The sequence below is a fragment of the Corvus hawaiiensis genome, chromosome 4 (assembly GCF_020740725.1).
Source record: "Corvus hawaiiensis isolate bCorHaw1 chromosome 4, bCorHaw1.pri.cur, whole genome shotgun sequence".
Taxonomy (NCBI): Eukaryota; Metazoa; Chordata; class Aves; order Passeriformes; family Corvidae; genus Corvus; species Corvus hawaiiensis.
In genome coordinates, this window is record NC_063216.1 from 15811869 (window position 1) to 15826872 (window position 15004).

The 15004-nt window shown below is 44.3% G+C and overlaps 2 protein-coding genes across 2 annotated transcripts in view; both read left to right on the forward strand.

Annotated features, from left to right (window-relative positions):
* The window catches only part of VWF (von Willebrand factor), a 123609-nt gene extending 122565 nt beyond the window's left edge, over positions 1-1044 (forward strand). Inside the window, exon 52 of the mRNA XM_048300124.1 lies at positions 705-1044. Coding sequence (XP_048156081.1) covers positions 705-893 — 189 coding nt within the window. The 3' untranslated portion in view covers positions 894-1044. The remainder of the gene's footprint in view (positions 1-704) is intronic.
* Positions 1045-4990: 3946 nt separating this feature from the next.
* Positions 4991-15004, forward strand: part of ANO2 (anoctamin 2) — a 149195-nt gene continuing 139181 nt past the window's right edge. Inside the window, exons 1-3 of the mRNA XM_048300126.1 lie at positions 4991-5170; positions 9799-9977; positions 12779-13192. Of these exons, the coding sequence (XP_048156083.1) occupies positions 5152-5170; positions 9799-9977; positions 12779-13192 (612 nt within the window). The 5' untranslated portion in view covers positions 4991-5151. The remainder of the gene's footprint in view (positions 5171-9798; positions 9978-12778; positions 13193-15004) is intronic.

Consider the following 15004-nt stretch of genomic DNA (forward strand, 5'->3'; position numbering starts at 1 on the left):
ATGGCATAACTAATAATTCTTGACCTCTTGTCCTATCTACAAAGTAAATGGACCATAGCCATAAAGTCATGAGTATCAATGTTTCTCCTGCAGAAGTCCAGATTTTATATTGGGAATAAATAATAAGTAAATTTTTTCTAAAGTCTTCCCTGATAATGATAGGATATTTTAATTTAATTAGACTGGGAAATAAGAGCACAAAGCCACCAAAGGAAATGAACTCTGACAGAGTGTGATGTGTGTTTTTACATCATGAGGGCTTATAGCTACAGGCACTGACAGCTTGGTCTAAATTAGTTAAGTGGCCAGACAAGCAGAACAAGGAAAAATAGCACCAGCAGGACAACAGTGGATGTGTGGCTTGCAGCATTTGGGCTAAAGCACTTTCTGAATGTATGATAACCACATTTGCTCAGAAGCCAACACCACATGTCTGGACATTCCCTATGAGATTTTGAATTCCGGGCTTTTGTGTGTGTGTGAGCAGTTTCTTCACCTCTCTTTTGCTCTGCTTATGCTCATAAGAAGTCACTCTTTGAGCAGCACCCCACACTCTGGAGTCAGGTACCTGTTTCTGAGTTCATGTTTTACAGCAGAGCACAGAAGCTGGACAAAGTCACCCATGGATATTTTGAAGGAAAGAACCAGGATTCTGAGTGCAATGAAGCTCTATTCAAACTTCAGCTCTCTTTTTTTCCATTTAGGGCAAGTGCAGAAGCACCACCAAGTACTCTGCTCAGACAGGGCAGTGGGAAGACCTGTGCAGCTGCTGTACAGCCACTCAGACCACCACGGTGACGATCCCGCTGCGCTGTCCCAACGGGACCATGGTGCAGCACTACATCCACTCCGCCTCGCTGTGCGAATGCCGTGCTCGGAAGTGCACACCATGAATATTGCCCAGAAGCCCAGTTGCTTAATCTGAAGCTTTATGATGGAGGAAGTTCACAATGCAAGCCTCATTTTCTCTGTACACTGCCTTATCCATTAGAATGCTGAATAATTGTATCAACACAGCAAACAATAAAGCTTACTAGCACAACAGAACGCAGTCTGATTCATCTTGGGGTGGATTGTGGGAGAGAGATTGCAGGTTGTATTGATCCCCTCCATTTCACCGTGGAAATTAATCCACTGAACAACCACAAATAGATCAGGCTTGGAAACAGTTGCTTATACTTAAAGAACATATCCCAAATCACTTAGTATTGTCTGCAAAGACATTACACTTTCATTCCCCGATTCAGTCCTTAGTGACACACTGTGGACTTTTAATTTTTTGCTCTTTTTCCTCCCATTCTTTTCAGGGAATACAGTAATTATGGGATAACGCTTCAGAATAAGAGTGGGATGTTCCTGGTACACAAACAATACTGGTTGTGGCTCAGACAACCAAATATCTTTCTGCAATGCATATATGTGCTTCTCCTGAGGCTGAATGCAAAGAAATTGTGTGTTGAGGACAGGCTGTGTAAATTCTGCAAGTCCTCAGTACTTGTGTACAGGGTTAAGGACAGCTCTTACTTCAGCCCTTCCCCAGACCAACTGGAGGAAAAAGCTCAGTGGTTATCTCCCGTGTTTTCAGGTGCCGGAACTTCATCTGTTGCATTTGTTCCAAAAGTTGGAATTCATTTAGATGCAGATTTTTCAGTGGCAGGTTTATTTTAGTTACTGCTGCCAGGCATAAATTTACCAGGATTTAAATTCTACTTTTTCTGGTCAGGCCATGGAACACAAAAGATTTTTCAGAGTGTTGTTGGTCCTGGAGGAATCTTGTGTCAGTGAAGCAGTTTCACTGGGAAGTACTAATTTCTCAAAAATATGAGAGAGGGACGACTGTTATTTTCATTTGCATTTTTGAAAGATAAGGATTATTTAAACTTCTCATTTAATTAATAATTTTTAAATAATGAATAGCACTGTGACATGATTAAATGGGTCAAAACACCTCTACATCTGCATGGAAACAAACAAAAACTCTTGTGCTTTCAACTAAAAAGGTACATTTTATTCCTTTTTTAGAGGAACAAGGCAGATCCCTGCTGCTTCTCTCTTGCCATTCAGCTGTGGATGCAACACACCCTGAATTGTAAGCCCTTTTGTTTTTATTATTCTTTCAAGACATCCATTATTGCTGCACAGTGCTAGAAGTGCAGGCCTTCCATGCATCTCTGTTTCTTCTGCTGTAGGGCCACAATAACACCAGAGAGAGAAACCCAGTTTTAATTGTCACCAGCCCTACTTGCTGCAGTAGATCTGTCACCAGTTTACCTCCACCCTCACACCAGTTCCTTCCTGTAGCTGCCTCTGGATATTAAGCTTCCTGACAGATGGATTTGGGTCACCCAGGGAATCAACAGTTCATCTGGAACTGAAGATCAGCAATTCCTGGAATAGCAACCTGGAGCATTGGAGAGGAGCAGAAAGAAGGGATGGATTGGGAGTAAAAGGCAAATGTCATCCTCTTTCACTTAGCATGGCTGGGATGTCCCTTTGTTTCCACCTGTGCCCTCACCCAGCCTGACCCTTAGCTCATGAAAGCTAACAGGATTGCAGCCTAAGGCTTCGTGGCTTCAGACCGGTCTTCTAATTAGATAATGAATTGTATGAGTCATGCACTGGCTTCTCAGTGCAGTGCAGCCCAGGAGAAGAGCACTTACTGGCTTTCCTTACAGCAGGGAGTTCTGGGGACTTTGGTGTGGTCTGGATGTTGTTACTCAGGCCTGGCTACTACCTGTGTATTCCAAACCCCTGTCGTGCGCAAGGCCAGAAGGAATCTTCCTTGAAAATCCTGTTGTAGAAACAGACTGGCAGGAAAGAAAAAGCCAAAGGGAATGTTATAACATCTTAAACAGGCTGAGGAGGTAAATACATTTTTGACCTTGACTTGCTGGCATGAGAATCAAACGTTTTCAGGCCATCTGCCCCAAAAGAGCTGTCTGTCTTTTGCCTAAGGATGCAGCGGGCTCGGACCTGCTCCATGCAGGTTTCATTGCCTTTCACACAGGCACCTGCAATTAGTGCAATTCCAGGAGCATTCCTCCCTGGCAGAAGTGAAGAGCATCATCCTGCCTATGATCAAGTGTGCCAGCACATCACGTAGCACTGCACACCTGACTGCTCTGTTGACATTCTCCAGCAAAAGCCAGGCTTTGAGGAATGTCGTTTCCCAAGTCATGCATAGTGTTTGTGAGCCTTGATGGGTTTGAACTACCCTGGCCTTTACCTTTCCACCAATGGTTAGGAGCACATCCCACCGCTTCAGAACACCAACTGGATCGTTGAGTGTGCCCCAGGATAGATTTACAAGAATGCTAAATGGATTTGGGGAAGAGTCTTATATAACTTCTTAATAATTAAAAACATCTAATCACTCTGCTAACTTCTAGACACTTGCAAGCACCACTCCTGTACAGCAGGTGAAACACGATTGGGTCTATTGGTATTATTTGTCACAGCTCTGCATTATCAATTAACACCGTACCCAGGTACCTCAGGAAAGACAGTGATGCCAAGATATGATTTTCTTCATTGGAAAGTCTTAAAAATAGACTACTTCCATTCTAAGCAGCTGGATATTGTTTCCTCTCATATTGCTGTGTATATTATTTGTTACCTGAGCTAAGTGTATTACCTGTATACAGGTAATACACCCATCCTTATGGCTTGTAGGAGCTGGTAATTGGAACCTGTGCAGGCAGAGCTATAACTCCACAGGGATCCCAGCAGGACCTGCCTCCACATTCCTATACTATTCCAGAATTAGAGCGTTTGCCTTTCTGGTTTTGAGCTTAGTTGGAGCAGCATAGATTGTGCATGGAAAGTAGCAGAACTTCCATAAAGTTTTTATTTCCCTCTCCCTGAGATAACTGTAGAAAGCAGGAGATTTGTTCCCTGGCTAGGAAATATATTAATGATTTTTAAAACTTCTGAAAGAAGTTCTGAGAGTAACACAAGATACTAGCAGGGTAAAAAGAACAAAGTATTTGATATCTGTTGATATATCGGTTAGAAGGTAAGAAATGCCATTTCAAAGTAGGGACCAAGAAGAGTGGGGTGATTTAATGAATTTAAAGCCCCATGTATATTTCTTAGTCTTGCTGGGAAAATTTTACATCACTCAGCCCAAGTTTTGGGACACAACAGCTGCACTCTTCCCTTTACATAGTCAGCAGATTTGATAACACAGTCAGAGTGCATCAGTCCATCTCTCTGTGACAGAGACAACTTCTGCTCTTGCCAGCCATGACATAGTGCACTGTCCTGGTTCACGAGGTTGTAGAACCACTGGACTTTATTCAGGCATTGAATAAATCAATTTCTCCCTGTCACACTAGAGAAACCATCATAGTGTCATAAATAGGCTAAAAGGAGAAAAAGATTTGGACTCAAATTAGTTATGTCTCCCTCTAATTAGCATTAGCAAATAAAAGTCCTTTCTCAGATAGCGTTGGTCATCAACAGCTTTTCTTCCCTATACATTGCTTAAATTGCAAGGTAGGAGGCTAAGCAGGATCCATCACCTGTTCTGATTAGACAGTTGATTACAAGATAATTCCCTGAATATTTCATGCAGGAATGACAGTGCATCCAGGCACTGAGGTAACTTGAGTACTTGAAACAGAGCCTTATAAAAACCTTTCCACACTTACCTCCTACCCGGAAGCACTGTGAAGCTTTGTGGATATAAGGACACTCTTCCCTGCAGAAGCCACCTCCAAGACAATCTGATCCTCGAGTGCTGGTTCTTTGGACAGTGCTGGCTCTGTTGTGGAGCCCTGGTTCTGCATTAGCTTTTTTCCTTCCTCTCCACTGCCTTCTGGACAAAATATGCCTGTTGTTACCTTGCTTCTTGAGGCGTTATGGAGCATGAAGACAAGGTGCTGAAGTTCCAGCAGAGAATTGCCATGGCCTCTCAGGTCATGGGAATTTGGTCTTTCTCCCTCTCTTCCCTCCATAAGGGTAATCACCAAACCAGAAGGTCTCACTAATTAGCTTCAGTTTGTGGTTTGCTTAAATCAGGATCAGGGCAGGATGGAAATAGCTGCTGGTGCTGTTCCCTCCTTAAGCCAGTGCAGAAGCAGATTGTGCACGGCATAGCCACATCCTATTTTAGCACTGACGCAACTTCCAGCCAAACCTCCAGGCAACATGGAAACACACATGCCCGGTAAGTTTGTTCTCTGCTTCATTCTTAATTGCTGCCTTTGAAGTGGGATAGACTAAAATGGGGTGGAGAACAGAGAAAGGAGTACTTTGGAAGGACTTCTCTGTCTCCTTTAAGACATTAAAAAAAAAAGAAAGAGAAATCTGCAGCCCAGGTTATGTACAGAGAGATAAAACATGCAGAGTTTATTTCTCCTGAAGCCTCAGGAGTGCAGCTGTGGGTCAATGTTGTGATCCATGTGGAAAAGACAACCACTAGGCAAATGCCTTGTGCTGGACTTCTGCTGTTTCCACCTGCATTTGCCTTATTGCAATGCAACTGTGGGGAGTGAGCAATATCCTTTTCCAGAAGAAAGTGTGCAGCCCTGAGATCTCAATTCCCATACACCAGGAACAAATGTGCTCAGTGCATAAAACCTTTGTGTTGGAGTCCCCAGTGCACAAGTTTAGAATAACTTGCACTGCTGATGCTGGGTCATTGTTCTTTTGCTGTCACGGTCAAAAGCTCTATGGTTGTTTCCATGTTAGCTCATTGTTTCTGGGGCTATATCTCTGCTGTGTACTTCAAACTTCTTATTTGAATAATAGAAGGATAGAATTTGACCATTAAATTTTAGATATCTGGTATATCTCTCTTTAGAATGGTTCAAGAACTATTTAGATGTTTAGTCCCCTGCTGCTTAGCTGTTTCTATTAAAATCTGTCCCGTAACTAGGCTCAGAACTGGATGATTCTCTTTAGAAAGAGCATTTCTTCTCTAATCATATTCTGGAGGTGGGAAAGCAAAGGGAATCAGTGTTATGTGTGGCCAGATGTAAAGGAATACAACTGAGATACTGAGTCCTACCCAAGAGATTCTCCAGCTGGGTGTCCTGGAGGCTCAGGACATTTCAAACTGAGTGTTGGAATGGGGTTCAGACAGGCAGATGCACCTGGGCTGTCCAAGGCATTAGTCAGGATTTGTGGTTTTGCCCTTTCCACCTGCAGTCTGAGAGGTACTGTATGAGCCCTGAACACACAGTGTGCAAATTAGATAGCATTAGAGACAACCCAAACAGCCTTGCCTGTCTTTAACTCCTGTGATTCTTAACAGGCCCTAAAATGGTGCTTTTGAAGACATAGGGGAGGAAATCACGCTTTGCTGTAGTTGTGTTGAGTTTGGTGGAGATGTGCATAAGAAGTAATTTTGGCTGAGCTTCATCTACACAGTTCAACTGTGTCTGTAACTTTACAGACCTCCTCTCCTCTTGGGTTTCGAGGTTTTTTGTTTGGTTTGGTTTTTTCATTCTACTCTACATGCAAAAATTACAGAAAGCACCCGATTTTCCTGACATGAGCGTATATCAGGACTAACAAACAGTGAAGGATCTGACATAGAAAAAGAGCACTAGAAGGGCTCAAAAAAGACAGATCAGCAGTAGACATTGAATCTAGTGCAGTGACATTAAATCTTGCACACTTTGGTCCACTATAGAAATAATTTAATGTAAGGGACTGGATGGGAGAGCACAGAAATAGCAGGATTTGGTGAGCTGTGTGATAGTTTGGAGTTCACAGCAGAGATACAGCCCCCTGTATTGAAATCAGCAACTCTAGATGTGAATATTCAGAGCTGAGAAGTCATTATTTACTGAGGACCTAAAGAGCACATGTATAACCATGCTACACCTTTTGATATATATATAGGTCCTTTGAAAAAGATATGTTTGAGTAAAGCTACAAGGAAACAGGAAATTCAAGTAGGTTTTCTTTCATCCCTACTTGGGGGGTAGAGTTTGCCAAACAATGCTTCTAAATCGCAGATGTTTTGAACAGCCTCGCAGAGGAGCATCCTTCTAACTGTGGTGTCTTTCAGAAATGTAGAGCCTTTCTGGCACTTAACTGGAAAGAGAGGAAGATAAATGAAAGCAGTTTGCTGTCTGTGCCCTGGGAGGCCAAACCACTTGCATCGTATTCTGCAAGTAGCTGTGCTGTGATAATCTGATCATCTGGACCACTCAGCTCAGTTAATTGGCTGTTGCTTGGGATTTAATACAGAGCTCCTAATTAGGCAGACTCCCTTAACGCCTCTTTCACAAGCAGTGTGGTCCTTTAACACATCCTCTCAGTTCTTCCACTTTTGGCAGTCTGTGCGACTTCTTCATGGTGGCACATTAGACAAAGACCTGGCAACACAAACAGTGAGGTCGATTGCTGCACGTGTGGCCAGCCCTTAAGTTTGCAAAAAGCTGAGGCAAAGGAGTGCAGAGAGGCTGAGTGAGCAGGTGGTGACTGGCTGTGAATTGGCACTGGAACTGGAGCTGGTCACTGATCTCGGTGCTGGAGCTATCTTGTCCTTGGAAGCCGTTTACAACTTAATGAAGTTTGACTGGAGGGATGGCTCCCCAGCTTTTTTTGTAGAATGAGTGTAGTTCTTGAACGTTTGCTTTCCGAGTTGAATTCAAGATTCACTGTACTGCTGTTCTCTGGGGATACATATATATATATGTACATATACACCAAAGCTATGCATGTGTGCATGTATAACAATTTAATATATGTTCACATACACACACACACACACACACAGAGCTTGTTTCTATTGATACTAATTCCTACAGAATATTTACAGAATGAGAACATGTAAGGCCAGATGTCATAAAGGCTTACAGGGTGGAATGAGGTCAGGCTGCATCTGAAGCTGAAGCCCCTGAGGCACTGCTGTACCACAGGCAAGAACTGTCAAATTTGGAATGCACTCAAAACAAAACATTTTGGTTCAATTGGTCTAATTCGGGAAGATGTAAAGCTTTTGGGAGAACAGGAGTCTTCCAAATACAGATATGGCAATTGCATTTCCATCAAAAAACTTATTCTGACTGGGAGTCCCTGACTGCCTCACCAGTTTACCAGTGTTAATCTCAGGTTCGTGACACAGTTTCTGGAGGTTGGGAAGCATAATGGAAATGAAATCATGCTATTATAAATGAACTGCAGCTTTTTTCCTCGGCCTAGTTAAAAGGACTGGAAAGAAAAGAGGTCTTTAATTGACTGTGTAAAGGTCTTGTGAGATATCCCAGACTCAGTCTGAAAATACTGGAGAAACATTGTGTGTGGCCTTTGGGAATGAAACCTTCACTTATTAGTTATTTTCCTTGGAGTTTCCCTTGTGGCATCATTATGTGCTTCATTACAGTAAACCAAGCATGAGTCTGCTTGGGAGATCTGACAGGGAAGACTGGTGAGTCAATCTGCTGGACTGTTCAAGTGCTGCTGGACCCTAATCTGTAACTGATAGGAAACATAAGAATAATCATAACATTTAGGGGTCAGCCCCCCTCCTCCAAGCATTTCCTTCTTTAACATTCCACTGTCTGCCCTCTCAGAACGTGGTGGTTGGGAAGCAGCTTCAGTCTGAGTACAGGGGGTAGAAGAGGCTCAGCTAAATGAGTGGGGTATACAGCTTCCAGACTTTCGCAGTACACAGTGGATGTGGTGTCTGCTTGGATAGATGGGAGCTATTTCTTCTTCTTGGAGAAAAGTCCTGACTGGACAGAGGCAGTGGTGCTTTGTCTCTGTAGTGGTGATGGTGCTGACCATGTGGGCAGATGCGTACAGAATGTCTTCTCCTGGGTATAAAACACTAATGCTGGAAGAAGGACCAAGACATAGTTTTCCCTCACAGTAAGAGCTTCTCCAAGAGAATGAGAGTATGGATCAGTCAACCCCATTTCAGCTGTGGCACCACTAGAGGGGGAAAGAGTATGAAACATTTGTATGCAAAATAGTTTCTGTACCCATTGGTTTTTATCAGCATTTTTCACTGTGCTACTGCCTGTATGGAATTGACCTGTTGGAGCCAGGCCAGAGGAGGCCTCCAAGAGGATCAGAGGGATGGAGCAGCTCTGCTATAAGGCTGAGAAAATTGGGATTGTTCAGCCTGGAAAAGAGAAGGCTTTTGGGCCTCATTGTGGCCTTCCAGTACCTGAAGGGAGCCCACAGGAAAAATGGGAGAGAGACTCTTGACAAGGGCCTGGAGTGACAGGACAAGGGGGAATGGCTTCACACTGACAGAGAGCAGGTTTAGATTGGATATGAGGAAGAAATTGTTCCCTGTGAGGGTGGGGAGGCCCTGGCACAGGTTGCCCAGAGAAGCTGTGGCTGCCCCATCCCTGGCAGTGTCCAAGGCCAGGTTGGATGGGGCTCTGAGCAAGCTGCTGTGGTGGACAGTGTCCCTGCCCATGGCAGGGGATAGAAATGAGATGATCTTTCAGATCTCTTCCAACCCAGGACATTTTGTGATTCTGTGATGATTTCCATCCCTCCAGACCCTCCATTATTCTGCACTGTGACCATGTCATTTGTCAAACAATGAGAAATGGGGAACATGTCTAGATATTCCAGACATTAGTCCCTGAGACCAGAACATGTAGGTATGAACTTAGATGTACTTCATGAGCATTTCACATGCATAAAGAGTTCTTCATGGAGAATGACCATGGTCCATAAGTTTGTACCTGTACCTGATACCACCAGATCTGTTCACATCACTAGAAATAAATGATACTTACTTACTGCAGTATTTCTCATTCCGTTAGGGAACCACCTGCACAAAAACTGCTTAATGTAATGAGACTTATCTCTCCTTCTCAGACTTTGCTCTACCCTCCTCACACCCAACCCTGAATGGACAGAAGACAGCAAAATCAGCAAGGGACTCTTTTTCAGCCTACAACAGCAAATACCTCACTGTTTCTCAGAACCGGTCTTCCTGGCACAGAAGCAGGACCAATGGAGCTCTTGAAGCATCAGTGGTGTCCTACAGAAGTTCTGTAAGTAGGGTTGCATGTTCATTGACCTACCTCAAGTGCCTTTGGGATGAGGAAGAGGCTTGAAGCAGGAGGAGAAAGCAGGGTGCACTCCTCCTGTGTGTTGGTTAAATCAGAACTGGGAGAAGCATCTTTATGAGGCAATTGATACCACAGCCTCTGTTGGTTCAGTTGTCTCTCTGTGTACAGCAAGAATTAATTTCTGCAGTAGTAATCTCACCAAACTTTTGTTAATTGTTTACTTTAGCCAAAATCCCTCAGAGTGGGAATGGAGGAGTTGCTATTACCCCTAGTGGCAGAAAAGGTCTGCAGGTTGATCACTAAATCGGGTGTGCTTGTGCCAACCCTGAGCCAGATGTGCCCAGGTGTTATTGGGGGCTGGATTGGATTGATTCCCAGTGGAAGTGTGGTGGGGCTATGGTGTTTGGAGGGGAGCTGTCATTAGAGGAGGCACCTTTTGGGATGTATTTGTAGTGATATATTTGCTATCAGACCACTAAAACAAAATCATCATGAAATGTTGATCCTACCTTCCCATTTTCTTATTCCTTGGTGTGATGGCTTCTTGTCTTGGAAGTATCAAGAAGCAGTGAAAGCAGGACCTAAGCTGGTAGTTTAAATCACTGTTCCTGACTTTTACAGTGGCTGTGAGAGGGGAGGAAAGATCTTGATAGTACCTTCAGAGACATTTTTGAAATTGCAACTTTTTGTGTTCCTCCCTAAAAAAGTCTTCTTGTGCCAGAATGTCACGTGGTAAGGCAAGCAGTGCAAATTTAGGGGCAGGAAATGTCTTTAGTGAAATCTGTGGGAATTTTGGTTCGTTTTCTGTGAATTAGACATCCATAATTATGGGGATGGCACCTTGCTTCCAAGAGCGAGGAAAAGAGTCCACAGAGAGGGAGAGTCACTGTTGACTCTCCTCATCCCCTGTGTAACTCCAGCAACACCAAGTGTTGCTATGGTGCCCTCTCAGGTGGCTGGGATGTGGCAGGTGGCTCCACACAGTAACAAACAGGAAAACCTCCTCCGAGTGATTTTCACCTTCTCCAACCTCCTTGTTCCCTCTCCCGCTTCTTGTTCGTGCTTCTTGTTTCTGCCCACACCCTCCAGTAAGGGAGGAGAGGATGCTCAGGGCTCATCTTCTGTAGAGCCAGCTCATGCACTGCGTTGTGCCAGTGACCTGGTGGTGGTGGTGACATCATTCCTTCTGCGCTGTATAGCCTGAAAGTCCCTGGGAGGGACACTAGAAATCTGCCACGGGTTTTTCCTCACTGGGGCAGAGATGGATCCAGGAGGTTTGCATGGACTGCCTGTGAGTACTACATGAAAATGTATCTAATTAGGAAATGGGAAATTGCAATAAAATGCTGTCTCACAAGCAGTTTTATATTCTGCCAGGATGTAGTGCTGAGTGTAATTTTGGGTGTGCCTAAAGGGACTGTATTTATGCTTTACTCATGAAGGGTGTGGTAAGTGTGGTGCGCAGAACAGATTATTTGGTGGTAATTTTGTGAAAGGATGAAGGATGTAGCATGCATGTAAAGCCAATATTTATTTAGTGATATGATGACTGAAAGCTACTTTGTGGGAAACTAAGTGAAGCAAAACAATGAAAAACAAGAATCTGCGAGGTGTTGATGTATATAATAATATGCACATTTATATGATGCCTTCAAAAGTTTGTGTTGTGTTAACAAACAAGATAACTGCCACACAGCGAGTGGTTAACTTTGCATTCAGCACTACCAACACATGTAAGGAAGGGGAGAAAAAGAGAGAAAGAAACCTGTGACTGGTACCTGTCAAGATTTTGCTTGTACAGTCACCTGTGGGAACCATAAATGTCTGGAATTAGGTTATGGGATGATTGCTTTGGATCAGGTTGACCCTTGCTTTTATCTTGTTTCCCCATCACTGGAGGGCTGGTGTCACTCGAGTGAATAACACTTTAGAGAGCTCTGTGAAGGGCTTTACACAGCAGCATTGTGCTGGAAATGGTGGCTGGAAACGGTTTGGAAAACTCACGGGCTGCCTTGGTGAGTGGGAAGTGCAAGTGAATGCCCCAGTGCCAGAGTTCCACATGGATGCTGCAGAATTCCTGTCCAGGCTGGGGAGTGATGGTGGGATTACTGTTGGAGCTGCATCCCAGAAGGGTTCTGAGAGGGAGATGATGAAGAAGGGCTGGTCTGAGGGGCTGACTGAGTGCAACATGGGTGGTTTGAAGGATTTTAGCCATGGATTCCCTTCAGTCATGCAGTCTTTTCATGATATGTTAAAATACAAGCTAGCACTGTTAACCATTCATGGGACGTATCTTTTCTAATCCCTGGTATTTCTCAAAGTGTTTTTGTCCAGCCCTGACCTTCTGGACCTTGAACTACATTGAAGATATTTCTCTTGTTCTGGCTAAGATCAATTTCTTCCCTTCTGACACAGTTTTTGCTTCCCTTCCCTGCCTGCTTTGCTCCACAGCACATGGCACATGGCCTGTAATGTGATCCTTATTCTCACTTCTCTGTCCACTTTCAAAATGTGAGTGTCTTCTCCCTTTGGTCTGTGCATGTGCAGAACAGGGCAACAGGGTTGGTGTGTGCCTCCGTACCTGCTGTTCCATAGGGAGCCCATGTGTTGGGATAAGGCCACTATCTTTAGTTTATGGTCAGAGAAGGAATGAAGTGAGACTGGTTTGCAAAATGAATGTTTGTAGGTCGTACCTGGATTCTTCATGGCTTCACATGCCCGTGTGGAGATAGACTCCTCCCACCTATTTGGGCTTTTTTGAGACTCCTGTGTTTCTCTTGCAGGTTATCAACAACTACGTGGATGGGACCCAGGGAGGGGCCAGGGACAAGGCCTCCCCGAGTGGCCTGCACTTCAGGGACAGCAAGAGGAAGGTCGACTATGTCTTGGCCTACCACTACCGTAGGCGCCTGGCCCAGCACGTGCCCATCGCGGCCTCCCCGGAGCCCACGCGTGGATCCGCCTCTGTGGGCCTGGTTTGGAACGGAAGCACCAGGGAGGGCCGTGCTGAGCCCCAGCAGCAGCAGCAGCAGCAGGACGATGGCCAGCGTGCCCTGCGGGAGTGGCCGGGGCTGCCAGGCCTGGAGGTGGTGGAGCTCAGCCCGCTGGATGCCCTGGAAGAGGAGAGGCGGCTGCAGCGGGAGGAGTACGAACGCAACCTGCTGGAAGCGGGGCTGGAGATCGAGAAAGACCCCGAGGTAAGAGGGGGAGACTTGCGCGTCATACCCAATGGCATTGGGTGTCCTGATGGATAATGGCCACTTTGGATGCCCAAAATATGGTGTGAAGCTAAGAAGGTGGCCAGGGTGTGTTTGTGTGGCTTGGTCCTTTCTGTCTGAGAAAGACGTGGTTGTTATTGTTGTTTAATGTAGTGTTGAGTAACAATTTCAATCTTACTTTAGGTGAAAACATATTTATTTATCTAAATGTTTTATGAAATGCAGCAAACATGCTTTTCTTACCAAAAAAACCCCCTTAAATATTGCTAAAATGAAGGAAGTATCTCTTAAGTAATTTGCTGGAATACCGCTAAGACATTTCATATTTCCTCGCAATACTTTTAGTGTGACTCTCAGCTTTCTTCTCAGCCATGTGTAAGTTTTGTGTCCTGTCTTCATTCCACCCACAGACTGAACAGCTCCTATGCTGTGACAGGAGAAGCTCCCAGCCTATGATGTTTTTATTCTCCCATGTGTGTGATGTTGGAATGATGCTATGCTCACGTCAGCTGGGAGCTGTGGTTATTTCACTTGGCTGTTGCCAGTCACTCAGTCGAGCACAGGTCTTCCAAATCTGAACTGAACTCTGTGCTATCCCACTATGCCTCCTTGAAAGCCATGGATATTTGTATCCAGTGAAGGGAAGTCCCTGCTGGGTTCTGGTTTTAGGTGCTCTGTTCTTGACACCAAATTTGAGAGATTTAGAGCTTCTTTACATACGTGCTGAGAACTTACAGCTCACGTTGCTTCCAGTGCAACCGGTCAACACTTCCAAAACAGGGAGCAAGTCACAGATTGAATCTGAAGATTCGAGTCTGACTGGCTTGGCATAGTGTATGCATGTTAAATCACTAGCAGGGGTAGAAAGTAGAAAAGTTTTTTGACTCTTAACATTTTCCTTGCTTAATTTGCTGAGTTGCAGGTGGCTCTGGGTTGTATTTCACTGCACAGCCTGGCTGAGCCATCCTTGCACTGAGCAGAAAAAAGTGATCTCAGATCCTGATTCTTTTGTGTTGCACATGGGGGTTATGGTTCAGTACATGTCCATCTTAGTGCTATGATTTTTATAACCAAATTGCACAAAACCCAGGACAACAGCTGTTTTTGGAGACCCCTTTCAGTTCTGAATTTCATCAGAACCCGAAAGGTCTAGCAGGAGATTTGGATTTGATTATTTGACTCATTACTTACCCTAAATCCAGCTGGATACAAATTCTCTTTTGGCCTCCTTCCAAGTGATGACACATGCTCTTAAATAATACACAGAGTGACAAATGATGTCATAAAGTGTTGATCAAAAAACCCCTTTTTGTCACAGTCTTCACTATGAAGAGGAAAAGGCTTTTTTGTAAATGAACTGGGAAGTTCAGAGGAAACTGTTGATCAGTTCTTTCATGGGAAAAACAAATTGATTTTGAAAATGACAAAAAAATGCTATTCCATCGCTTCTCTTATTGTGTATGTACAGAGTCACTCCTGTCCCCCATCCCTCCTCCCATCCTTCCCCAACAGATGAGCTGTCTAATCAAAAGGGGAAAGTGTTTTTCCTTCAAGAATTTCCTGAGAAACTGGAAGGGACTGGAAGGGCTATGCATTATCCTTTTTTCTTCCCTACCCATGACCTGTGGCTTTTACTTCCTTTTCTTTTTCTCACCTCACTGATTTTTTCTTCTGTTAGTTAACTCCTGTTGGAACATGCTGAAGGTTCTGCATGTTTTCTTGCTGTGAATTGTGTAGAAAATGCTGGTTAGGCACATGTGAAAGGCACAGCTGTCCTTACATATGGATTAA